The 27,417-nt window shown below is 34.9% G+C and overlaps 1 protein-coding gene across 7 annotated transcripts in view; it reads right to left on the bottom strand.

Annotated features, from left to right (window-relative positions):
* eya (eya transcriptional coactivator and phosphatase 2) overlaps positions 1 to 27,417 on the bottom strand; it is a 702,296-nt gene that overhangs the window by 148,624 nt on the left and 526,255 nt on the right. For all 7 annotated transcript variants that reach the window (XM_081744300.1, XM_081744325.1, XM_081744316.1 and 4 more), the window contains one exon: positions 7,134 to 7,183. In XM_081744300.1, coding sequence (XP_081600426.1) covers positions 7,134 to 7,183 — 50 coding nt within the window. The remainder of the gene's footprint in view (positions 1 to 7,133; positions 7,184 to 27,417) is intronic.

The following is a 27,417-nucleotide window of genomic DNA, read 5'->3' as shown; positions in this document are numbered from 1 at the left end:
CTTTTCGAATCAGTACGTGTCGAACGTTTTGGAAGTTTCTTGTTTCTTGTTTGGTACTACTTTCTTCTTCTTTCATTCTCTCTTTTTTTTAAAGTATCAGATTACAATTTTCGATCCTTGGCACTATTTTTTTTATGATTCTCAAGCCACTACGTAAGTCAATTCCATATTAGCATACATTTTACAGTAACAAAATTTGACAACTAGAACTGATTTTCCACCTATTGAAGACTCACTAGTCTACTTCTCCCAATTATGAAGTTCTATTTGTGTTGATGGAGTAAACGTATGAAAAATCCAATATATCCTACCAATTCTATGAAAATTCCCTTTATTACTATTCTGGAAATTAATGTACAAAAAATCCCAGAAAATGAGATTTTCTCCGCGGGTTGGCATCACTGATGGTGACATGGACAAATGAATATTACAAATATGGCGGTTAATTGCACTTTATTTTCTTACATTATTTGTTTCTTTTCGAAAAATTCCCTAGGTTTCCTACCAATTAACGAAATCCGTTCCTAAGGTTCGTAAAAATGTCTAAATGTCCATACATGTGGCACCGCTGGAATGAAACCATGTTTGGCGACCAACTCCTCCTAGGCCGCTGCACCGATTTTTATGATTTTTAGTACACAAGCAGCGTTTCTACTGAGCAAGAGGGAAGTATCCTTTACATTATTAATATTATTATTAGCGGTATTGGCATTATTAACATCATTATTAGTGGTACGAGGAAAACAAGCGTTAGAATTCACTGCACTTCTTATACCCAATAGGTATATGGAATATTTTTACACATAATTCACAAGAATAAGTCTTTCTTTAATTTGAGTTTCCGTTTTTCACGAGAAGTACTTGGAAAGTTTTTTCGGTTAATTGCCCACGAGACGAGATGAAATGAGAAATAAGGTTGTCTGGTCTCGTAAATTTTGCAGAAGTCTTGTCTCGATTCTCGGAAAGTTATTTCTAATCTTGTCCTGGTTCTCGGAACGATTTTCTCCTCTTCTCCCGAAACTTTCTCGGCTCATTTTGTACATTTATGCACACAATTTATACCCTGACTTTATAAAATTCCATGTCGCAAGAGGTCCACGGAGGTGTGATATCAAAATATTCAGATTATATTTATTCTGTTACGTAATTAGTATACTTGCTTATCTTTAAACGTTGGTATGTGCTTTTCATTACATTCGTACAATTACTTTTTCAACGTGTAGCTCTTATAGTATGAATTGTGTGACACTAAAACAGTGTTTGAGATCTAAGACTCAGGTGGATTACTACTGCCCTTAAGATCCAGAAATTTCTTGTCTCGCCTTTGTCATGTTTACGTCACATTTCGAATTTGAAACTGTACTTCTCACCTCGTGGGCAACACTAGCTAAATCTACCCTTGTACCACTATAAATGTATATCGAAAATAGGATCTAAATATTAAATACATTTTTAATTTATGTAAGATTTTACTAAACATGTCGGAAGAACATATGGATTGGATTCACATAAAATGTATCATGCCAAATTTTCCTCATTCTTATGAAAACAAAATAATGGTTTTCATAGATGTGTTGGTGCTCGTTCTAGTAAATAATGCATTAAATTAGTTCATGTTTTTTCGTCTTATTTATAACCTCGTAGTGAACGTCATATTTACTACTTCCGTCACTTTAAATACTGAAGACATCCCTTCATTTAACTAAAACATGTTATACAAACACAATATACAAACGTGTAATTTTGAAATTAAAATTAAATTACATTCTTACTTATAAACACTAGGGGAGATCGTTGTACCAAGAGCATAGTGTACCTAGAGCCATTTCCAATATCTTGGAAGGTGCTGCTTTCTGATGATCCAACACCGAAGTACAGTCTTCTTCGATGTGCAATTGTCCACCAGTGCGAGTCTGGATGTGTTTCAGAAAGTATTGTTTATGTGAGGAGAGAAAAAACAATTTTCTACGGTCAAAGTAAAATTTTCAAAGTTAAGTTGAATGAGTGTCGACTGTAAATAAATAGACTGGGATTAATTTGAATATTGTCATCGGATGCCTCATCCATTGGTAAGTAAAATATTGGTGAAGTTCTGAGTCTTAGCTGTATTGTAGCATTTAGGTAGCCATCTTTGTTGAAATGTAGGTACTCATGTACCTTGGGCCAAAGCTACGTCGTGTACCATGGACCAAATTGATCGTGGTTCATGGTACAAGAGGTTACAAGATACTTTCTTTTTTAATTTCAGGACTTGTTGCTACAAAGATGCCCCGTAGCAAATCTGGAAAGAAGAGAGATCCTGTGGATCCAACTGCCTTACGAAATGCGCTTGAAGCTATTCATTCCAATGATCCAAATAAAAAGATATCCTATAGAGAAGCATCGAAAGTGTTTAATGTAAGCCGTTCTACTCTTACCCGACATTTACATAAATTTAAAAACATTAAAGAGAAAGAATTAAAATATAAAGTGAATTATGCAGTGAAGAAAGTTTTTACAGAAGCCGAAGAAGAAAGTCTTGTAAATTATATTCAAACTATTGCGAAAATGCAATACGGGCTAACTAAGAAACGTGTTAGAGTACTTGCATATAAATTTGCTAAAGCGAATGAGAAGAAGTATCCAGCAGCATGGGAAGAAAATAAAATAGCCGGAGTAGAATGGATGCGTGCGTTTCTTAAAAGACATCCAACAAAACTTTCGATAAGGAAACCCGAAGCAACTAGCCTAAGTCGGGCTACCAACTTTAATCGCCATAATGTTCAATGCTTTGTTACCAACATCAAAGACGTTCACAATAGGTTTGGTCCCATTCCTCCCGAGAAGATCTGGAACTTGGATGAAACTGAGCTCAGCACTGTCCAAGGACAGTCCAAAATAGTTGCCCCTAAAGGTGTCAAGCAGGTCGGTTGTGCAACATCAGGAGAAAGAGGTAACCTGGTCACTATGATCACGGGCTTCAACGCAGTTGGAAATTCAATTCCACAAATGTTGATTTCCCCCCGGGTACACTTCAAGGACAAAATGATATTTGGCAATCCCCCAGGAAATATTGGAGCCGCCAGTGTATCAGGATGGTCCAGTGAAGAAACCTTTCTGAAGTTTTTTGATCATTTTCTTACCTTCGTCAACTGTTCAAAGGAAAACAGGATTTTGTTAATTTTAGACAATCATGAAACTCATCTTTCTCCAGAATGTTTAGATAAGTCTTCAGCTGTTGGTGTAGTGATTGTAACATTCCCACCACACACTTCTCATAAGTTACAACCTTTAGATATTTCTGTTTATGGGCCACTGAAGACATTTTATAATCAGGATGTTGAGGAGTGAATGTATAACAATAAAGGGAAAACATTATATATATATATATATATATATATATATATATATATATATATATATATATATATATATATATATTTGCAGAGGCGCTGGGAATAGCATTTCCTAGGGCATTTACACCAATCAACATATTATCCGGTTTTTGTAAGTCAGGGATATATCCACTAGACACAGGTGTTTTCAGTGACGACGATTTCCTGAGTTCATTTGTCACAGATCAAGTTACAGAAACGCAGCAATCAGAAGAGGTTACAGTTGGTCTGGAGAATGAGAATGAGAAAATTGTGCACAAAGCTTTCAATTTGAAACATTTGGATGAATCAACTGCTGGAACATCACATGCACAAGACTACAATATTGAATCGGGCATACCTGAGGCCAACAAGAGAAAAGAACTTAGGAAAACTGTCACTCCAGAAGAAATCCAGTCGTTTCCAAAGGCTCCAGAAAGAAACGCCATTGTTACAAGGAATAAAAGAAAAACTATGATAGCAACCGACACGCCCGAGAAACGCTATAAACGAGCAAAAAGAGAAGAAACGTGTGAAGAAAAGTGCAACATATGAAAAAATCAAAACTCTATCAAAGAGGCCAGAAATTTAGAGGATATTTTCAAAACGAAGTCTGACAAACTTAGCAAGAAGGGCTCTAGTCATAAGACACACCATAGTGCGGAAGGAGTGATGAAGAGAAGAAAAGCAATGGAGACACAATCATCATCATCATCGTCATCATCAACATCGTCTGAGAGTGAAGATGAATCTACATTTTCTCTTGTGCCTACAGATGATGAAGATAGTGCAGAGGAAGAATGCCTATATTGTTGCAGTTCGAAAAAGGCTGATTGTAGTGGAGAAAAGTGGTGTAGGTACATTAATTGTGGACGGTGGACTCACTATTTATGTGTTGGGGCAGCAGATCAAGAGTGGAAAACTTATGTTTGTGACTTTTGTACATCAAACTAAGGTAAATTATGTTCACAGAAAACTTTGTTTGAAAAATATAATAAGTAACTTATTGTGTTAAATGCATTATTTTCTCTTCATTTAACCTTCTTTCTAGTGTGGCCCAAGGTACATGAGCATATTGTACCATGATCCATTATGCAGAGTAATTTATATTTTGCTATGAAAATTTTGTAAGGTGTGATTTGCGATTACTTCCAAGGTAAATAGATTCAAGAAAGATTGGAGATTTAATTAACCTCGAAAAACTTGCATATATGATATTAGGAACGACGTCATTTCAATTATTTTGAAAAGTGGCTCAAGGTACAACGATCTCCCCTACTATATGCCTATCATAATTTTTAATGTGATATACACCCTCCATTCCAAAAGAAACCGAACTTTTGAAAACAAATAGTACCACTAGTGCCATCTGTTGTAATATTTTACCGGTAGATGGCGTAGTCCATCATTGACAACTGGTATAAATGTCATGACATTTGGATGCAGGGCAACAAAGTTATTGCGTTTCAACTGTCAGTGTGTTGTGTACATCGGTCGGAAAATGAGTTTCAAACAACGAGCTGCAATTGAGTTTTGTGTTTAACTGGGTAAAACTTTTAGTGAAACGCACCAAATGCTACAAAATGCATATGGTGATGAGTGTCTATCCCGTACGCAAGTTTACGAGTGGTTCAGGCGATTCAAATCGGGTAGAGAGACGCTGGATGATGACGAAAGATCAGGCCGTCCCAGAACCGGATTATCGGAAGAAAACATCGAAAAAGTGCGTGAATTCATCAAACATAACAAAACATCGTCGGTGAAAGTTATTGAAATGGAATTAGGCATTCCTCAAACAACCGCATACCGCATTTTGACCGAAGTTTTGGGCCTTAAGAAGGTTAATTCGCGGTTTGTACCACACAAACTCAACGAAGACTAAAACGTTGATCGAATTGCGCATTGCAAAGACATCGTAAAAGTGCTCGACAGGATCGAAACTTCTTGAAATCGATTGTAACTGGTGACGAGACGTGGTGTTTTGAATATGAGCCCGAAACAAAGCGGCAAAGTGCTGAATGGAGAGCGCCGGATGAAGGAACACCCAAAAAAAAGTCGCTTGGTGAAGTCAAAAGTTAAGGTGATGCTGATTTGTTTTTACGATTCAAAAGGAATTATCCACAAAGAATTTGTTCAGCCCGGCCAGACAGTTACTGGAGAGTTTTACTTGGGCGTCATGAAGCGTTTGCTGGTAAGAATTCGTCGTATTCGGCCCGAATATCGCGAAATCGGCAGTTGGACTCTTTTGGACGATAATGCACCATCACATCGTTCGCGACTTGTAACTGAATTTTTGGTCAAAAATCACATTATTCGGTTGCATCATCCGCCCTATTCACCAGATCTCGCTCCGTGCGATTTCTATCTGTTCCCGAAACTGCATTTGGCGATGAAAGGAAAGTGGCTCGCATCGATTGATGCCATTGAGAAGGCGACGACCGCCGTCCTAAAGACCATTCCAATAAAGGACATGGAGAAGTCGTTTGACAACTTGTTGGAGCGTGCAAATATGTGTATCGATGCAGAAGGGGAATACATTGATTAATAAAAATGATTTGTTCCAAAATGTACATTGCTTTTTTGTTTTTTTTTTTTAAACGTTCGGTTTCTTTTGGAATGGAGGGTGTATTGTGTGACCTTTAGCGGAAATAAACGAGGCCCGTAGTCCGAACGTTAAGGCAGGGAGAGCCTAGAGATATTCTCTTTTCGGGGAGGGAGATACCGAATTCCCGTTATATTTTTGCCTACTTTATTTTTTGAACGTTTCTGTATATATTTAAACAAACAATACAAAATTTAAAACAGCTTGACGATGGTCTCATGAGGAAAAGGGAGGGGTGAGGGAATGAACGGCCTTGGATTTTCTTAGCTACAGACCTAAGATAAACATACGAAAATTAGTGTTTCATTTCTGATTTATTTCATTTTACATTTTGACACCAACGAAGGTATTTCAAAAAGATGTTAGAATTCAAAACTCCCGAAATATTGATATATTCTTAATTCATGTTTCCATAATTAACATCCCAATCATGGCTTAGTTTCCATCCTGTTCTATTCATCGTTTGGATTTTCATCTCAAGCGATTCTCATATCAATTCACCATAGAATTTTTAGGTTTTCTTTTCCTTTTATTATTATTGTTGTACCGTATCAATGAAAGGGGTAAAGGGGTGAAAGAGGTAAATGATTATGAAAGAACTTATGGAATGACAATGTGGGAGGAAATAGAACACTGTGAACACCCACGTACACGATGCTCTCCATTACAAACTCACATGGTTTGGGATCGAGCCAGGAACCCCATTCGGGACAATGTAAACAACTTCGCCATCATGACCCCCTCCCTCCTCGCATCTGGTTTGTATGCACAAGCACAATGCATCCAATATACTCGCTACGTGTCCACTTTGCATCGTTCATATCCGAGCGTAGTCTGTATCTTATTTTAATGGCTGGCATACGAATTGCTCGGATATAATTATTTAATAGTCGATCTATTTTAAAAGAAATATTCATGGAAAAATATGGAAGTACGTAGTTTTGTCTTTCTCTGTTCTAATTTCTTCATCCATGCTCGTTGAATACCAATGAACACGTACTACTCAGTTACTACTCAAAAGAAAATGGTTTAGTTTTAAAAAGAAAGAAAAAAATACATCTACGGTGATAAAGTTAGAGCAGAAAAACAAAGAATAACTTATCTTCCATATACAAATAACATATTCAAAATATTTAAGTTATCTTGTTAATAATAGATCTAACACTTGCTAAACTTACCTATCTCTGGGTGGTGTGTCCGTCTCAGGATCCGTTCGGGGACGCTTCACCTGTGAATAAATAAAGCAAAAATATATATGTATTACTTTGTAGATCGTAATTATTATTCTAATGTCATTCACTATAGTATGCTGGATCGGTAATAATTTAGATTTACTAACATAAAATATTAAATCTACTGTTCTTATTGATTACTTTTGTCTGTCGTGGCTTTCGCCTTTAATGGTTTTCTATCAGTGGCTATTTCCCGAGAATCACGAGTTAAGAGTCTAAATTGGCTTTGTCTAAATCGGGGCCAAAAACAACAGAACCAAACTACATGAGAAATTAATTTTGCCTTAATCTTCAATTGAAATAAAGCAATACTTTATAATCGAAATATAGTGTATCAATTACATTTTAGATAAAGAGCGATATATATATTTTAAATATCTGAGATGAGAGAGAAAAATAGCTTTCATCACTCCTGTTGTTAATATGTAGTTTATTCTTTGTTGGTTATATGGTATCTTTATCTGTTTTGTTACTTAATTTTAAAGATGAACATAATAAGCTATTTTTTCTTTCAAATACCTGAATATAGTTAAATGAAACTGTTGCTCAGTATTTAAAGGAAAGACCCATATTTTATGTGCAGTATGGACGGAAATATCATTTTTTTTTCCCTTTCTGCTTGCGTTTCTTCCGTTGTTGCCTGTTATTTTATTATTCTTTCAGAGAATTATTTCATTTACGTTTCAATGATTTGTTAGGTCTAATACTTTATGCATGATATATGTTTCTATTGGTATTTCTGTTTAATTTTCATTCAAGTAAAATTTTGTGTACATTCCGAGCCAGATCTGACATAAAAATTCCCTAGATCTGCCAATACCTTACACAATTGTGACGGAAGTGATTTTCTGTTTTTTTTTTTTTTTTTTTTTCAGTCACACTAGAGAGTTGTTCGAATTTGGTTAATTCAAGTAAATATGTTACTAGCAAAGGAAGAATATCGTATTTCAACTTTGAGTACCCTTTGGGAATCAATTATTGGAAAGCTATTAAGAAAACCAAATTTAAAAAATCGTTCGAAAAGTGTCTTTTAAATATCCAGGTTAGCTCTTCGACTAATCAGAGATAAGAATTTGTTGACTTTTCAGTTTTGGTCAATCAAAGATAAACATTTGTTGACATATTTCAGCTGTGTCTTCTACCATAATTCCAGTGACTGCTGAGTACAATGCTGTAGTTATCTTCTTCAGTGGGAGAATGCAACGCAACATATTTACTTACTTATTCATATGAATAGTAATGATTATTTTTGTATTAAAGAGTGTATACATGCTTTACTGAGATGCCACTGAGAAAGAGCAGCTTTCTTTTTTAAAGGAGGAATCGCCACGGAGCCATTGCCATAGCACTGAACCAATAACTACTAGGTAATAAGTGTCGTTTAGCATTTTATATTAATTGGCCTTAAGCAAACTACTTTTCTGTTGCAACCTGCCAAATTATTTTATGACTCCCACTGGTTATACATTAAATATTGATTATCTAATATCTACAAACAAATGATTTCACATGCACCTACACTTTACGAAGAAAAAGCTACCTCTTGAAAATTACTGAGTTTTCAGAACAATTCTAATTACTAATATCCTTACTGGACAAAGATTTGTTTCAGTTTCCTTGATTTTATTGGCAGTTTCATACATTCATTTAGTTAGTAGCCAGTTTCCAATACACATAGGACTGTGATATTTGCTTCATTTTATTTTGCTGTTGATTACAAACATTGGCCTATTTGTATTTAAAAATCCTTTAATAAATGTTCGACTGAGTTTAGCATAATAATTGTTTAGGACGAAAACACATACCAAAATAACCCAATGATTTTGTCTATAGACTGCGCACTAACAACTAACATACCTGAGTATTTGAAAGAGCACACGCTAACTTGAACATCTTTCATCTAAGGTGTATAACAATAAAGTGAATTCTTAATGAACATACACCACCCATATCGAAACAAAACATGAATATGAAAGAAAACAGCCTGATACAAAGACCGGAAACAACACAGGATAAGCAATCGTAAAAGTATGAAAGAGGGTCAACATGTAAACAGAAATGTATCATGCAATAGATTGGGTTACATGTACCATCACCGTCGTGTTATCTACGCTGAATCATCGTATTAAATTAAAGACGATGTTTTCAGGTAATGTCGATTTTACACGATCAGGTTTAAAGTGGTATTTTATAATGAAATAATTTGAAAAACCGCATATGGGATCATACACATGTAAAACAGGCCTAGCCAGGGGACCAAGACAGGCTGATATTTCTTTTGGGAGAAGGGGTTTACCTTACGTCCACAGTTTCTTAGTACATTAAGGATATTATAATGATATGCCCTTAATCTGTTACGCAAATAACAAGCATTTGTAATGCATTGAACAATTAGCACAGTTTTAATACCTGTTAACAGCTTCTGAAAGTTGAAAATTTATTACAAAATGATTACGTAATTTTATCAAATTATTATAAAGCGTGCCTGCTTGCAGAGGACACAATTACTTGAAACATTCATTAAAATAAAATAAAATAAAGGAACCGGGATAATGGAGCAGCAAAATTAGAAAAATACAAGAAATGCTGATTCCGACACTTGTAATGTGAGTTATGTAATTTAGTATTTAGACTTTCACAAGAGTTTAGTATTTAGACTTTATGTAATTTAGTACCTGATGTTTCCAGTGGTTTGAAAAAAATGTCAGAGAAGGGATGTTTCAATTATTACAATAAAATGTTCATTCTCGAAATCTCTTTAAGAGGCACCATCACGGCGAAATTAAAATACCGCTAATTTTACAGTAATTATGTGATATTTTCAAATAGATAAGATAATCAAAATGTGGAACTAGAGCTCGCTAGACAATACTATTTTACATGAGATACCGTTATCAGGATTCACTTATCTGCTTTCGATTTTTAGCCATTTAGAAAATTGACACTTATTTTTGCTTTTCTAAATGACTGCAAACGGAAAGCTACTAGGCGACTAGTAATAACGGTACCTCATGCAAAATAATATTGTCTAGCGTGCTTTTGTTTCACTTATTGATTATCTTTTATCTATTTGAAGATATCACATAATTACTATAAAATCAGCGGTATTTTAATTTCGCAGTGATTAGGCCTTTTTAAAAACAAGCATAGACCTGTATTTTTTTAGTGAAACTGTGTAAATTGTGTGCGTGTGTTTAAATGCATGATTTTAAAAGTGTTGTGTACATTTGATGTATAAGTTGAGAACATTAGATATTGTAGGAATAGAGTTAGAGTCAGAAAGTGATTACAGAAAATTCTAAACCATATACTAACCAGTCAGAATATAGGTATACTCGTTTGGACATGCAAGGCAAGAGACATGAAATTTCATATTCCGACTTTTTAATTTAAAATTAAGCACGTGTTTCCATGTTTTTAGATGTTTGATCTAGAATTGAAGCAAAAGGAGTGGGGGTGGGTCACTAAGATGCCCACACAAGGCGTTCGAATTTCGTATGAGACTTTCATTTCATAGAATTCAGACGAATTTTATATGAAATATGCAAAAGAAAGAAGTAAAATATTGCCCGCAGTTGAACTCCACAATCACACAGCGGTCAACTTTAATAATAATAATAATAATAATAATAATAATAATAATAATAATAATAATAATAATAATAATAATAATAATAATAATAATAATATCTATTGCCTTCCTTCGGATAAATAGTATACCCCTACGCTAAAAAATACTAAACTTTTAAACGGGGGTCGGCTATTCTCTATTCCGGCACTAACCAAATCGGAATTACGATGTAAGAATTTCTTCGGTGCTTATTTTTGAAAGCACATATTTATCAAAACAAACAACTGAAAGTTTCAGTGAGTAAACTAACAGAGGTCGCTGGAGAACTTAGATCCCTTTGGATACCAAATAGCTACAGGCCTGATGTATCACCAGTTTTACATAAACAATACATTAATATGAATAGAGTCTCATAATACATATCATTATATGATTACAAACGATACCACAATATTTTTTATTAATTGTGAAACCAATTTACTGAATAATTTCAGACGTCAAGCTATTTGACTTTTTTTGACGTGTATTGTCAGTTTTTATTTTTGACTAAACAATTCTGCGGAAAATCATACGAAAAATGAAATTCCTAGTTTCACGTCCTACGATTATGGGGTATAGGCTACAAAAGAGTTTCTCAACATGGGGGTCGCGACTCTTAGGGGAGTCGCGTGAGGATTTCATAGGGGTCGCGAAGATAAGCGGAAGAGATAAATATAGTTAGAATCTAATACCGGAAAATAGTTTTAAACATTATTTTCAATTTTGTTCTGATACGCATATTTTTATTTTTATACATACTGTTAACAACAACAAAAAAAGTCTACTAAACATTTTCAACAGGTGCAAAGTTGTTTAAAAATCAATTTAAATGAAAGAGGCACAATAGGAAACTAATAACTGTATATTGAAATAGCAGAAAAAAATGCAACAAACCCTTCATATTGAAATATAATCAAAATTGAAAGCTAATGAGATACCTGAGCATGGTGTGATTTCACTAGTGCGGCGATGTCCGGTTCAATCTTCGTAACGCACATTATCAAGTCATTTAAAATACTTAATAACTTTCTTAGCAACTATCCAAGTTTTTTAAAAAAAAAAAACTAAAATTAGAAATCACTTTATCGTTTATATGACCGACAATTGCCGGAGTTAGGAAGTTTTAAAATTTTCAAACGGCTTCCATTTTGAAACACTATGACGGATAGGATTCGATAGGATATTTGTAATGAGAATGAACTGACCAAATTTGATTTTAATCCATTCGCTTTTAGAGAAGTTACTGTATCAATTATTTACAAGAAATGGATTCTACTCTTATAAAAATAGATGGATATCTTGATATCTCCACAATTGGTGTATTAAAAATCCCACACAAGCTTATTACAAACCAGAAATTATAAGGGAGTCGCTACAAGAGAACGTCATAAAATGGGGGTCGTGATTGGAATTAGGATGAGAACAACCGGGCTATAAGAAACGAATGATTAATGAAAGTAATTCCCGTCTCGTGTGTAGTTTTCGAGAAAATCGAAAAAAGAAAATAAAATTTTTATGGTGTTAAAACGTATGTCGTTTGTTACTACTAATAACAAATAATTTATTCTATTGGAACAGTGTGTTTATTTATTTATGTACCGTATATGTAAATAAAAAGAAGCCCTGTTCAGTAGCAGATTGTACCTATTGATGTTTGTATTCTCGTAACTGTCGCACATACTACTTATAAATAATCATGTGGAACATTTTCAACAAATATTTTAATGTATTTTATGAAGTTTATGACACGTTTTAGTGCACATTTTTTTTTATTGTATGTACACTTACATATCATAGGAGAAATTACGGCATATATGCATAAAAGGATACATTAATTATGATTTGTTAATACTGCTACTACCTTTAATAATAATAATAATAATAATAATAATAATAATAATAATAATAATAATAATTAGATAGATAGATAGATAGATTACTTAAAAAATTAAGGTAGAAACAATTCCCGATTATGATTAGAATATGTCATCTGATTTTCAGAGTATTTACAAAATCACTCTTTTCCCTATCATCAGAACTTCAATTTTAAAACTATTAATTAATTTTTCATTTTACGTTATGTAACAACAAGGTCATCAAGGGCTTAGTGTTAGTGTGGAGCTAGGAATCTACTTATGTTCTTTATGCAATATGTTTATTTATAGGGCAGTTTTAACGGGTACCGAAGGCAATTTTTATTAATAACCAATTCACAATGAAGTCTCATAATCATAAAATACACGTTGTTAGACAATTTTTTTTTTTTTTTTTTTTTTTTTTTTTTTTAGAATATTTGAAGTAACAGCTTGCCTCTCTTGAAAGTGTATAATTCACTCTATCTTTGGAAACTTTAATAAGGATCTGACTTCTCGCGTACTTCGCATGTGACCAGCCTCCTCAGTTTAATTTGCATATCTCGATCCTATTATCCGAATGATATTCAGTGATACGAGCACATTGTATAATTTTCTCCATTTACCAAGAGCCACTTTTTAAAATTCAATTACTTCGATGAAAGCCATGACAACACATTCTGCATGAAGTAATTAGCCCGCATGTTTTGCCGTTAATTTACTTTTTATTCCTTCACTTCGTCTTTCTTTGATACCACTAATTACACAAACTTATTCATCTCCTCAGAATTATCTTACGTTTAACATAGATTGAATAAAATACTGATCACGTTGCTCAGAAAATAATATGTAGTATACATTTTGGCGAAAGGTATGATCATATGGACATTTCTACTTGCTAAAATGTGTTAATTCATAAAATATTTAAGATTTTTTTTTTTTTTTTAAATAATAACTTGGATATTTAGCTTGGAATGTATTGCTTGGAAACGAAGTTTTATTTTCTACGTGTTGCAATTTTCTCTACGGCATGAATTAAGGAATTTGAAGTAAATTACGTACTTTTTTTCCTAATCTTTTTTAAAATATAAATTGAAATTATGTTAGTGTGAATCAGTAGCAGTCATTTGAGTATGGAATTCCAGTATGTGTCACATAAGCCACAATATGAACTTAGATACTATACCAAGAGCACCAGTACCTGTGGCAGACGAATATAAGATTTAGAATTTAGATTTTCGGGCTTTCGGAATATATAGCCATGCTAACCCGTAACGTTTGAGGGATGACGTCTCTCGACGAGCATACTATCCGGGGAAAGGGAAGGAAGGAAGCGGCCTGGGACCTAAATGTTAGGTACCACCCCGCCATTTGCCTGGTGTGAATGAGCAAAACTCAGGGAAACCTCATTCAGGATGGCTGGCCTGAAAAAACTTTGTACACTTTTTCGACCGAGTGTCCCCAACGGGAATCGAATCCGAGACAGCTCAAACCAAATGTATGTAAGAATGGACGAGATAAGCCATTGGAAGAAATTACTGATTAAAGATACAGATGTAAAAGATCTAAATGGGATGGAAAATCATTCCTACAGTACATTAATTGTTCAGTTCATATGTGGTTGAAGAAAACAACAAATTGCTTTTTCTGGACTCAGGGCTTCGTCCTTTGAAAGCACAGTTGTTCATTTACTGTTAAATTCTCTTCCTCTGGAATTTATTCTTCCATTTCCTCTCATAAAATCCATGACAAAGCGGCGCAAAAATATGTTTTCATTGTACAATGTGCCTAATATGGCACAAACACATTACGTCACTTTCTCATTAAATTGTTTACAAATGATTACAACAAACTATAGTAAATTGAACTAAACAATACAGTAACAATAAGGATATTGTTCCTCTTGAGCAGAAATTACTACTACTACTACTAAAAAAAAAAACTGCCGGTGTGCAACAAGCTCTGGAATGCTTTTTGCTCTCCATTTGCTGCAATGTAGCACTAGATATCAGAAACTCAACGATTGGTTCCTTGTGAATAGTAAAAAGGACCTGGGTTCGAACCGTATGCGGTAGAGGGTTAACTACTGTGAACAAAAGTGTGCTTTCCATCAAATGTAAATTATATAGTGGAGTAATACATAGCGTATAGTATTTTAAAACACGTTTTCTGACTACAGTTTATGTACTGTAATGGAAAAAATATTTAAAATGTTGGAAAAACTTGATGCTTTTATTTTTCCACGTACAGTACGTAGTTTTATGTTACAGTACAATACTTATTCTACTACATTACTGTATTTCACTCATGCTAAACCTAAAAGTTTCAATATTGTATAGTACGTACTGTATTAGTGTATTCTATTTCAAACTTTATGTAATTATCGGAATGTGGCTTAAGACGTAAAGGAAAAGAACTGTATTTAACGAAAGTTTACTTTGTTTTTTACGAAAGCATGCAACCATCTTCGTCCTTTTAGTTATTAATTTTCTAAAACAGAATAGTTTTCGCCACAAACAAATAAATAAATAAATAAATAGGTAAATAAATAAAATTTTCCTCCCAGACCTGTTCGGATTAAACGTGTTTGGATTACCGGTACTCCACTATATATATATATATATATATATATATATATATATATAATGTCGATTTTCTAGTCGATGAAGGAGTGTATGTCAGGTATAACTTTAAAATATCTTTTTAGTTCTAAAAATCTGACATTTTCTTTATTTCATTTTACTTTTTATTGTAAAACATTCGTTATGAAAGCCCAATTTTGAATTTATGATAAATATGTTTCAATACGTAATACATACATATACAAGATGGTTTAAATTGAAGTGATTTAAATTTAACCTTCCATTCAGCAGCGTGAAGCATGGACCTACAACTTAAAATGGAATTCGAACCACATGAGTTCCCGCCAGGTGTGTAAGACAGAATAGGTCAAAAGAAGTGCAGTGCGTCAAACTGACCCAAAAGTGCACTACTTTAGACTGTTTAGGATACGCTGTTGCTTTGCTTTCTAGTAAGGCAAGGTTTTCAATTTTAACATAAACCACATTATAAATGACTAAAATGATATCATTCTCTATGTGAAATTGCTAATAACACCGCTAAATAAATGCTGCAACGGTACAAAATTTCACAACTACTCATTTCATATACATTCAAACTATTTAAGCAGGTCCCGGATATATTATATGCCACCAGGCTCGAGAAATTTCTAGTCTTGTCTCGATTCTCGGCTCGGCTAAAATTTGTAAATTTCCTTCTCGTTTCGTGAATAACACTAACACCGAAGGCGCGGTAGCCGCTATACTATTAAGGAAGGCTTAGGAGGTAACGAATTCCGGTCTAGGAAGCCATAAATAATTGCGTTGAAATCTGTGAGTGCACCATACTTCATGCGATATCTAATCTGCCTTATCCCGTACATCTGTAGCACATGAGGGTTTCAGTTTTAGTTTAATAAAAATGTTTAAAATTAAGAGAATTATAAATTAAACCTGGTTCAATTTGATAATATTCTTACCTTTCTGAAACAACTCCGACCTGTAACTTATTTCAGACTGGTCTGTCAAAATTCAATGAAACACTGATCTATATGCACAATCAGACTTTTAAATAAATAACATGACAACCGAACCAACATTAGCAAAGCTTGATCTTCCACTGATCTGTTCACAGAGGATGACAATCACTGCTGGTGGCCAATATTATCATTTATTTTATTACGCCATACGAAACAGAGCCGGAATATTGAATCAGAAAACGAGCATCCCGTTCACACTAAGAGGTCAATAGGTGGTGCTGATAGCAATTAATGTTCACAACACACAACTAATAATAATAACTAAATAATTTAGAAGTTCGTTTAGTATTAGCGCAATGGGCGGCCTAGTACATTGTCACTCGCTATCCTATAACATACTAAGAACAGAAAGATGTTTCGAAACTCGCAAAGAAAGAAAACAAAAAAAGTACTTCCCGAAACCTGTTGTTAGCTGTGAACAAAGTAGCCGAATGACGTATACATACATTAAACAGTCTGACGTGGAGTTTGGAGCATGAAGGGAGGGTGAAAGAAAGAAAAAAAAATCATAAACTGATCATCTTCCAAAACTTCTTTAGTTCCCTCTAGTTACAGCCAGAGGCCACCATCAGCGTTATCTTTTCTCTTTTCTTTCTTCCTTCTGGACCAGATCTTTTCTCTTCTCCACTTCATCTTTCGTTCGTTCCCTTCTTTTTCTCTCCCTCACCATTCCTAAGATCCACCCAACGCCCAGGCGAGCGAGTACAGAGACAGGACGAGCAATTTATAAAACCGTCAATCACTCGTTTGAACCGACCCACCGCAAACACACACATATGCACATGCATTATGTATATATATACTGACACCTTATGTGCTACGCACTCTGTAGGTATAAGTACATAATTCAAAACACACGCAAACCATGTACATAAATAAATAAATAAAAGGCGCACTATAAGAACAGGGAAGTTTTATGAGATTTACAATATTTTCTGGATGCTACTCTGGATTACATACCGTGAAGAGTTACGGCAGCTCACACAATCTTTAGTTGCATGATGTATGGTGAGCACACCTGTCCCAATCATGCCAGTTATATCTGATTTTGTAGACCGGAGTTCGATACACTTTTAGTCAGGTAGCTCCCCAATTATACACGATACTGGGACAATATCGAAAAAATGTGCCCGACTCAGAAACTCGAACAATGGACACAGAAGGTATGAGTGGTAATCGTTCCGATAAATAGGGGGCCTTTTGAACATGTTACTGAAAGAAAAGTCGTTTAATTTATTGAATTCCAAAGGCTTCGAGAATATGCGAAATATTTCAATAATCTAGTAATGCTGTTGAAATTACTCAAATAATAATTATTCAAATATTTGTCTCATGTTATACAAATATACAAGGGTCGTTCAAGGTTGACCGGAACTTTTATTTCTTCAGAGGAAAGAGATCGCACAAGATGCACCAAAGTATGCCAGCTTTCCAAAGTATTTTCCGTGCGCGTCGAGGCACCGTTGCCATCGTTGTGGAAAGTAGGGTGGTCCTTATTTTACAACATTGTAATTTTTTTCGGGACACCCCTTCATTTGGTACCGCTTATCAAAATACTATCCTGTGCAAAATTTCATTTCAATTGAATGAGGATAAAGGTGCCGCAAACAGCCTAAAGTTTTTGTTCATTTATTGGGAGCTTCTGAATTATCCAATTGATGGCAGCACCTGTAAATATATAATAACATGCACTTATGAGCGACATTTTCATGTTTTTGGCATAAAGTTTCTTCAACCACAAGCGCTTGTTTTTATGTTTCTGCTGAGTTCCCCATTTCTGTTGTTAGTTGAGGGCCAATGAAGTAAAAGCGAATATCTTACATCAATGGAAACTAGAAGCACCGATAAGATTTATCTTTAAAGCCCGACAATTGCCAAATTGCTGGTACCCGAAGAAAGGGCACAACCCTTTAACCGGGATGACGGACAAAAAAAAAAAAAAAAATGTTGGTTCCAAGGTACCATCAAATGCACAAATGCTCAGGGTGTTATTTTACAACCTCAGAAAAGTAAAATTTACGTCGTGGTGCGATAAAGATAAAATGGATCTTCTTAGTTGGAGGAAAAAAGGACGACCTGGATGCATGATTGGAGCTGACATTGTCCTGAGAAAACAGAGATCGAAACTTGTTGCAGTTTTGGATAAATGCAAGGTTAGTGACAGAGATGTGGTAAATATTTCAACTACTGTTGCCGAAATATTGAAAAAATAAATTATGTTACCGTGCACTGAGATGAAAAGATGCTTCCTGCAATAATAAAGACAGTGTTCGTTGACAGACTACCGGTTATTGTTAATTCCAATGAAAGTGAACGATTACTAGCACTTCCGAAATTACCATCTGCCACAGGAGAACATCAAGTGATTGCTGGGCATTATACTCTGGAAAAATGTGGTCTTGTTGATAAAGTGCAAGCTCTTTGCTGTGACACAATCTCCGCAAATACTTGACGAATACAACTGTGAAGTAACTGTGTATTTGATATGAAGTGACGATGAGATAATTGTATAAACTCTAATTTAATTCACTAAATTCGATTATTTTATTAAATTACATTATTAACGAAAGAATCATTAACTCTTGAAAACTCATTGGAAGAAACCTTTGATCAGGATTATACATTCTCAGACACCTGTTGTAAACACATTTTTGTTAATAAACTCGACTAGCTTCCTCTTTACCTTTCCGCATACCTTCAAGCATAGCCTGATACTTCCCGATTCTTTGGACTCTTAACTCATCATTCTTCAGCCAAACAAAACCCCGAGGAACACAACAACAAGGGGTATTCGACACACGATTAAGATAGGTGCAGGATCATCGGAGACAAACAGATCCCACCATTGGAGGACGACCGACTCCATAAGTCAAGAGTACCATTCTGTCGGTTCATCGCCATAGACACCTTTAAGTTCGTTAGCAGAGTAGTGGAATGAAGATGTGGGAAAATATCATTGGAAACGCATGAAGACGAGAGAACTCGACGTTCTTGCAGATCAACAGGATAGAGATCCAGGTGTTGACTGTCTCCAGATATCCAGCCTGCTTTAAGGGAAAACATTTATCATCCCAGATGACTAGGACGACGCCAGTCTCGATGGATCTATCAGGCTAGTGCTCATTCTTTATCTTTCAATCATAACCTATTTCTCTCTCTCACCTTTTCCCTACTAGTCATCTTCAAAATTGAAACATTTGAATTTCATTTAAATTCAATCATAATTTCGTTGTTAAGTACCGTGTTGTGCATCAGTTCCATCCCCTATTGTTACATTATTCTATGAGTATTTTAGAGATTATTCTGAGCTACAACTGATGGCACAACACCGACACCTGCATCTTGTTGGAACAATATTTAAGAAGAGACAGTATATATTTGTTATGCAGGCATAACATTTATGAACTCGTTTTAAAAGTTGTTTTCGAGTCAAAGATCAATGATCGTTCCGGAAACATTTCTATTTTCAATCATTTTCAACAAGCTTAGAGTGATATTGACAAAACTAAATTCAAGCCCAGTATACAACATGAACGCATTCAAGAAAAACTACACGACACCGCCAATGACGTTCTTCAGATCGCTATACAGAATATCTAGAATAACTTACCCAGAGAAGACTGCCTTGAACTTATTGAATTTGCTGTTATTTTTCTCGGGGTTCCACCCAGAAGAACATCGTTACGTTTCCCAGGAGCTTATCATCGTGCCAGATGGATGGCAAAAGCCATATATTCCTTGAAGAGTTTACTCTTCCGTGATTCATTTTTACTAGAGTAAAAGCCTGATTCACTTTCACTTACTACTTGCAGTACTACTCGTGATTCACTTTCACTTACTACTTTTTCTTGAAAATCACAAAAAAGAGTTTGAAACTGTCGCTTATAAGTGCATGTTATTATTTCTTTATAGGTGCTGCCATCTATTGGAGGCCCTTTGCGGCACCATTTATCCTCATTCGACTGGAATGAAATTTTGCACAGTATAGTATTTCGACAAGTGGCATCAAATGAAGGGGTGTTCCGAAAAAAAAATTACAATGTTATAAAATAAGGACCACCCTATTGTGGCAGCTCCCTGATTCCTTTGGCGTAGAAAGAAAGAACTTGGTTGTTGTCGTAGCCACTAGAGGACATCGTTACGCAGTGCTTCATCTGTCGTGAATTTCTTCCCTCCCAGATGGTCTTTAAGGGGTGCAAACAACTGATAATCACTGGGGGCTAAATCTGAACTGTAGGGGGATGGGGCAGAACTTCCCCGCGCATTTCGGCCAGAGTTGTTGTTACATTGGCCGTGTGAGGGCGGGCATTATCATGGAGAAGAATGACATTTCTAGACAACATCCCAGGTCTTTTCTTGCGAATGGACTTTCGTACAGCACTACTCAACAATGTGGAGTAATACTGGGCATTAATCATCTGCTTAACACGTGCGACATTCACTGGTGTGACTGCAGTCGGGCGAATCTGTCCACGCGCTTGATTTGTCACCAGCTCCTGTCTTTCGCGAAACGTTCACACCATTCCTACACTCTTGTCCGTGACATCGTTTGTTCACCATACTGTGCTTGCAATCTTCTGACAATCTGAGCTGGTTTAACTTTCTCTTTCAAAAGAAATTTGATTACACACCGTTGCTCCACAGCCACAATGCTTGTCGCCATGTTCGCTGCAACTGCTGCGCATGCGCCAAATACGTCATGCCAGGTGCTAGTCACTCGAGAAGGAATACATTACGTCACCCGCAAGTTTCATCATGATCCGGCTATTCATAGATCATTTATGTACGAAAATCCCGGTCAACCTTGAACGACCCTTGTATATTTATTGGAATAATTGTTACAATAATTATTACAGTGAATTATTCGAATTTTAACAGGGCTAACTGACAATATATCTCACTATTCCTGAATTAATAAACGTAAACAAATTATGCAAAATCAACTTACGATACAAAATACTGCAACACTAAGGTTACCAGACATCCTCTTTTACGGATCCTAAACATAGGGGTAGGAAAATGGGAAAATATTTTCTTTTATTTGGGAGGAGTAGAGACAAATGCTCGAATTTCAAGATTTCTAATATATATATATATATATATATATATATATATATATATATATATATATATATATATATATATATATATATATATATATATATAATTGAAAAAAATAGTTTTTAATGACATACAACACCTCAAGCTGTAAGCGTGCACGTGGGGCCGGGTTTGATTTAAGTTGGTACAGATGTGAAATTTCAACGCACTCGGATTCCACCTTAAACTATGGATCCATGTCTCATGTAGTCTCGGTGCTGAAATGTGAAATTAACCCCCAATAAAAATGTTTAGTTGTACCTAAGTATAAATTATGTTTTCTCAAACTGATTATTATCATTATTAACGCCTTTATGATGGGTAATGACTCTTATATTGGTATTGGTGTACAACGCTTCGTTGAATCATTTTGCAAAATTTTATCTTATTGTAAGAATAAATTTTCAATCTAACATTCTTCAGAACGTAATTACAATTGTATTTATAATAAAGTATATTTTTTAAAGATAACGTATCAACATTGAGCCGTTTTGCCTTCTCTCCACGTGTTTCAGAAATAATAATAATAATAATAATAATAATAATAATAATAATAATAATAATAATAATAATAATAATAATAATAATAATAATAACCTACCATCTTCACAACGCATCATTCTAATATGAGCATGAATCACTTGACGTTTCCTCGCTACCCTTTACAGGCACAAGTGAAGGATGAAAGGACTCACAAAGGGAGTGAATTGCAATAGCTAAACATATAAACGAAGCATTTTAGTATAGGCTATAGATATTGGGGTGAGTTTGTAATAAACTTAGAGAAGTGACAGATTATGTGAAATGGAATTTTTTCTTATAAATTCACATCCGAGTACGTTTCATTGCGGATCTAGAGATCTTTGAAGTTGCCAGCATTTAATAGGTTTAGTTATTCAGACTAAAGCAACGTACCTGCAACCCGCTACCTCCTCTTTTGGTTGCCTGACACAAGGATATTAATCTTACAAACAACCCAGCGACAATGTTAATCATACAGGCTCAAAACGACCCTGAAACATTGAATAGAAACAAAACGGCATTTTTTTTTTTAATTTCAATGAAAACTGGCAAATCTACACGTATATAAAATTTGGAATTGAACCCCGAAAACGACACGTTTCTAGAGCTTGTGCTTTCTGAGACATCACTATCGAAAGGAATTTGGCCACAAACATAAACGTGCTATTACTTTAATACAGACTAGATGAATCTTCGAATCTCCTTTTCACTTTCTCACTATATCTGTACATATCTCTTTACAGGTACAAGTGAAGGAAGGTCACGGTGGTTACTTATTTAAAAATAACTCTAGTTTCTCCTTTGTATTTACTGAAGAAAAAGAAAGAATCCTCTCGTGCTTTGCATGTTAAAAATTTCGAGCATAGAATAGCATTTTATCCTGTTTCACAAGCAAAAACGATTACTTTCAAATGATGAGGGTTACATACTATTGTTGAAGGATATGTGCAATACTAACATTTTTGGGAATCTTGTGGATTCAAAATGACTCCTAAAACGTTTAATACAAAAATAACAGCACAATTTTGAAATTTTGAATAAGAACTAGCTAATATACAACAAAAAGGAAACGAACAGGGAAAACAGAACGTTTCTAGAACATGTAGTTTTTGAGACCTCATTGTCGAAACAATTCCCTCACACACTGGCTATAGCACGGCCAACAAGAGATGGTCTCTGACGTTTCTTACCACATGCGGTGGGACATTGCAGCCCCTACTTTGATACTAGTGTTACCAACCACGATCACACTGTCTTATACCATTAATTAAATTGCCACTACAGTTGCACCGAAAAAAACCTTGACACGCAAGTAGTGGTAATGTCACTGCGAGCTGTCAGAGACGTTCTCTTACTGGACGCACTATAATATACAACAAAAAGGAAACGAAAGGGAAAACGGAACGTTTCTAGAACATGTGGTTTTTGAGACCTTACTGTCGAAACAGTTCCCTCACACGGAAACGGAATTGCCTGCAAACATAAAAATGTAGCATTTTAACATATAGATAAGCTAGCTGAACCTGCACTGTCTACACAGCGCATCATTCTAAAATGAGCATGAATCTCCTTCCCACTCCCTTTCTTAAAAATTCATATCCGAGTACGCTACACTGCGGATAAACAGGGCTTTGAAGTTGCCAGCATGCTATAGGTTTTGCCTTTCTGATTAAAGCACAGTGCCTGCAATATCCGTCAACCCGCTAAACACAGCTCTTCTACTCGTGGCCAACAAAAGAATATCAACCTTAGCAATACCTTAGGGTCAATGTTAATCTTATGAGTTCAAAAAGACCCGTAAACGTTGAATAGAAAAATAACGGCATTAAAAAAAAAAAATAAGTGGCAAATCTATACAAAATTTGGAATCCACCAGCGAAATCAGCACATGTCTAGAGCTTGTAGTTTCCGAGATCCCATTGTCGAACGGAACTGGCCACAAACATTAACGTAACATTTTAATATATAAACTAGCCCCAGACCCCCGCATTTGCTAGGCCTACGACCCTGCACGAAGTTTTTATTTATTTATTTTGCTACTATTCTACTTTGTGCTAAAACACTTTTTCATTTTTTTCTCTAAAATCAATAGAAAGGGAGTTGTGGATGTTTTATATTTTAAAACGGCCGCCGTTTTAAAACAAAATGGTATATCGAAAAAATGACTAAAACAAAAGTTGTAGAGTTCCATACGAAGATTAAGAAACACTTTTCATTTCTTTTCTACCATCAATATTAAGCAAGTTATGAATATTTTATATTTTCAAACAGCTGCAATTTTGACCAAAGATGGTTGATGTAGCTGACCAACAAATGAAACCAAGTACTCTACCAAGCAAATGCACATGCCACGTATTATCTTACGTTATCGTGTCAACAAGATTCGTCATTCTCGGTGTATATATATATATCTTAATCCACCTTATATATCAAAAACCTAACATTTCTGACTGGTTGCATCGCTAACTCTGCATCCATCGCAAACTAAAAAAAAAAAAAAAAAAAAAAAAAAAAAAAAAAAACTTAAAAAACAGTTATTTTATTTTTGATGATTTTCTTGTTTTTCTTTTTTATTTAAAAAATCTAGAGAATGCCAAGTCTTGAGTTTCTATTCCAATCAGTACTTATACATAAAGTTTTCACTGAAAAATAATAACATGAAGAAATCTCTTTCTTCCCCTTATATCCCCTGGAGACAAAAAATTGCCTGTTGGCCAGTTTTCTGTGAGTTTGTCGCAAAAAGCTACAAATATGCCATTAATGTACCTAGGTAGTCCTACCGGAAGTACCTAATAATTATGAGGTGTAGACGGTGTCTCATTTAAATAACACGGGGAAGATTTTTCAGTTTCCTATACAACCTCATTAAAGTTGGAAATCTTTATTTTTGCTCATTTACTTAGATAATGCTATAGAAATCGAAAAGCATACAAAAGTTTTTATTCCAATTTTAATTGCCTAAAACATGAAATTTTGTCCCCAAAAAGTGAAATTAAAAAAGCAGAATTTTTCATTCCTCCTTTTTATCTCCTGATTTTTTTAAATGTGTAATTTTGATAATTTTCGCGTTGCTTTCTCTGCTAAGGATATAAGCTTGCCAAATCTAAACCTTATATGTTAACCGGAAGTACCTTGATTTTATACAAGTGCAAGTAGATTTATATATTATTGAGTGATAATATATTATATATATATATATATATATATATATATATATATATATATATATATTATAAAACGCTAGAAGTAGAGCATACTGTATGCATGGCACTAATTTGCTAGATGACGCACATTCAACTGAATGACACACGATCAAATATGTGTGTGCGTGTGTCCAAGTGACATCTGTATAATCACGCAATAATTATACGGTTCTTTGCTACGTGGTATCCTTATTCCCAATTCTTAAACGTATTCATATATATATTTCAGCTCTTTATTTTCATTTTTCATAGCCCTTTAACTCAGCAGGAAAAATATTCTTAATATCCTTCCTCTATTGACTTATTTGCTTCATCTAGCTATATTAGAGTAAATAGGCTAAAACCTGCCTTTGTGCTGAAAATATTGTAATTCCATTATCAGAGATATGACACTAGTTCTCTAATATGTCATAGCCAATCCTACTATAAAGAATCTTGGCCGAATAAATAGATACTAAAATGATGCATATCTACAAAAATGCTTCGAAATAACTAACTTTTGTTTTTGTAGGTAGGTTTCAGAAAAGAAAAAAATGGATTCCGAGAGTCAATTTTTCGCTAAACTACAGCCCGTTGCCCCACAAAAGAAGACAAGGAGCCAAGACTTGATGCACTTTGTGAAATCCTCTACGTTAAAACTTCGGCACAAACTTTTGTGTAAAAAGAAGGACCGAACCGACTCATCAACTTCAAAACGTGTCCCTAATGGCAGCAGCTGGGAAATCTCTTGGTCAGTTTGACGGCCACACCCACTGGTTGGCTCTTCAGAGGTTATGTAGCAGCTGGTAAACTCTCTAGCTGTGCAACTGGACGAATATGCATAGCAGAAAAGAGCAAACACCACTGGAACATACATTTTAAGAGCGCGGGAGTTTGTACAGGACAGAGAAGGGACGGGGTGAGTAACGCTACCCACACGTACGAATTGTCTTCGTTAGGTCAACACCCTACGACTGCTTTCATCCATGACCCTCGTCTCAATTGTCTCAGAATAATCGTTTTTAAAAAATACAAAAGAAAAGCAATGCTTTTATAAAAGCCATTACAAAGGAAAACGCACTAAAAAGGAGAAAATGTACTAAAAAGGGAAAAATAATAAAATACAGGACAAAGAAAAAAATAATAAAATGGACTAAAAGGGAATTTCTTTGTGGGATAAAATAAGAACTAAAATCCTTCCGCAATAGTCCTTAGGAGCCCGCGGCCCACCAGCCGGCATGTGGCACTCGTGCCCCTGAGCAGACCCGTACTTGCCTGATCTCAAGAAAAGAGGTATCTAAGTGTAGACAGGAAGTTGGCATAGACCTAAAATGAAGAAACTAAGCCTAAGAGCACTGGACGCGAGTCCTGTGCATTTGGAAGGGAGTTGAATGTTTTAAGTATCTTTATTTTACCTCACCGAAAATATTTTCTCCTTTTTAATGCATTTTATTAGTTTTCCTTTTTAGCGCATTTTATTATTTTCTCCTTTTGAGTGCATTTTATGGGAACTTTTATGACATTCAATTTTAGTACTGTACGTATTTACTCAATATCCTCCAATGAATTCTATACTCCTAAATGTATACAACCCAACTTCTACGAAAGCTTGTTGGGTTGCATAAGCAGCAGGCGTTTAATAAAACTATAAGCCGTAGCAAAAATTATGTAAAAATATACAGGTATTGTGTTACCGGATTTATGTATCTGTACAAAATTTCAGAGCTCTAGTCAGCATGGAAGTATTTAGAATTTAAATTGCAAAATTTGACTCTAATAAATGGGGAGAAAGAGATATTGTAAATATATAATGAAAATAATTATTTTATTCTACGTTTGTTGAGAAGAATACCAAAATCATTTCGACAACCTAAATTGATCCTACATTTCTCGCAAAAGACACAAAAATAAATCCTACACATCTATTTGATTGTACGTTTTATTGAGAAGGATATTTCTTTAAAAGTCTACCATATTATTAGCGTTTAGCGGGGGGAAAATCTAAACACGAAAAAATATACCAATCACTAGATCTCATTAAGCTAAATAAAGGGATATGAATATGTGTAAAAGCTCATGCGTACTGTTTTCGAGAAAACCATGAAGAACGGATTTGTTTATAAATCTAAAAATTGATGTGTATGAGAAACCACTTTACCTACGGCAGTGAAACTAATGCTGAAGTATATTATTATCAAGTTCTTGATTATGACGCTAGCTGAATGACAATACACATTATGGCTAATAGCGCAAAATTGTCATTGACTCGTAAATTTTACCTTCTGCTTAACTGATAATACGTATAGTCCCACCAAGAAGGGATTTGAACGAAATCGCAGACTCTCACGTTGGGGGTCCTATGACT

This window comes from Thermobia domestica, chromosome 2, assembly GCF_964235325.1.
Source record: "Thermobia domestica chromosome 2, izTheDome1.hap1.1, whole genome shotgun sequence".
NCBI classification, from domain to species: domain Eukaryota; kingdom Metazoa; phylum Arthropoda; class Insecta; order Zygentoma; family Lepismatidae; genus Thermobia; species Thermobia domestica.
This window is presented reverse-complemented; position numbering and strand designations above follow the sequence as displayed.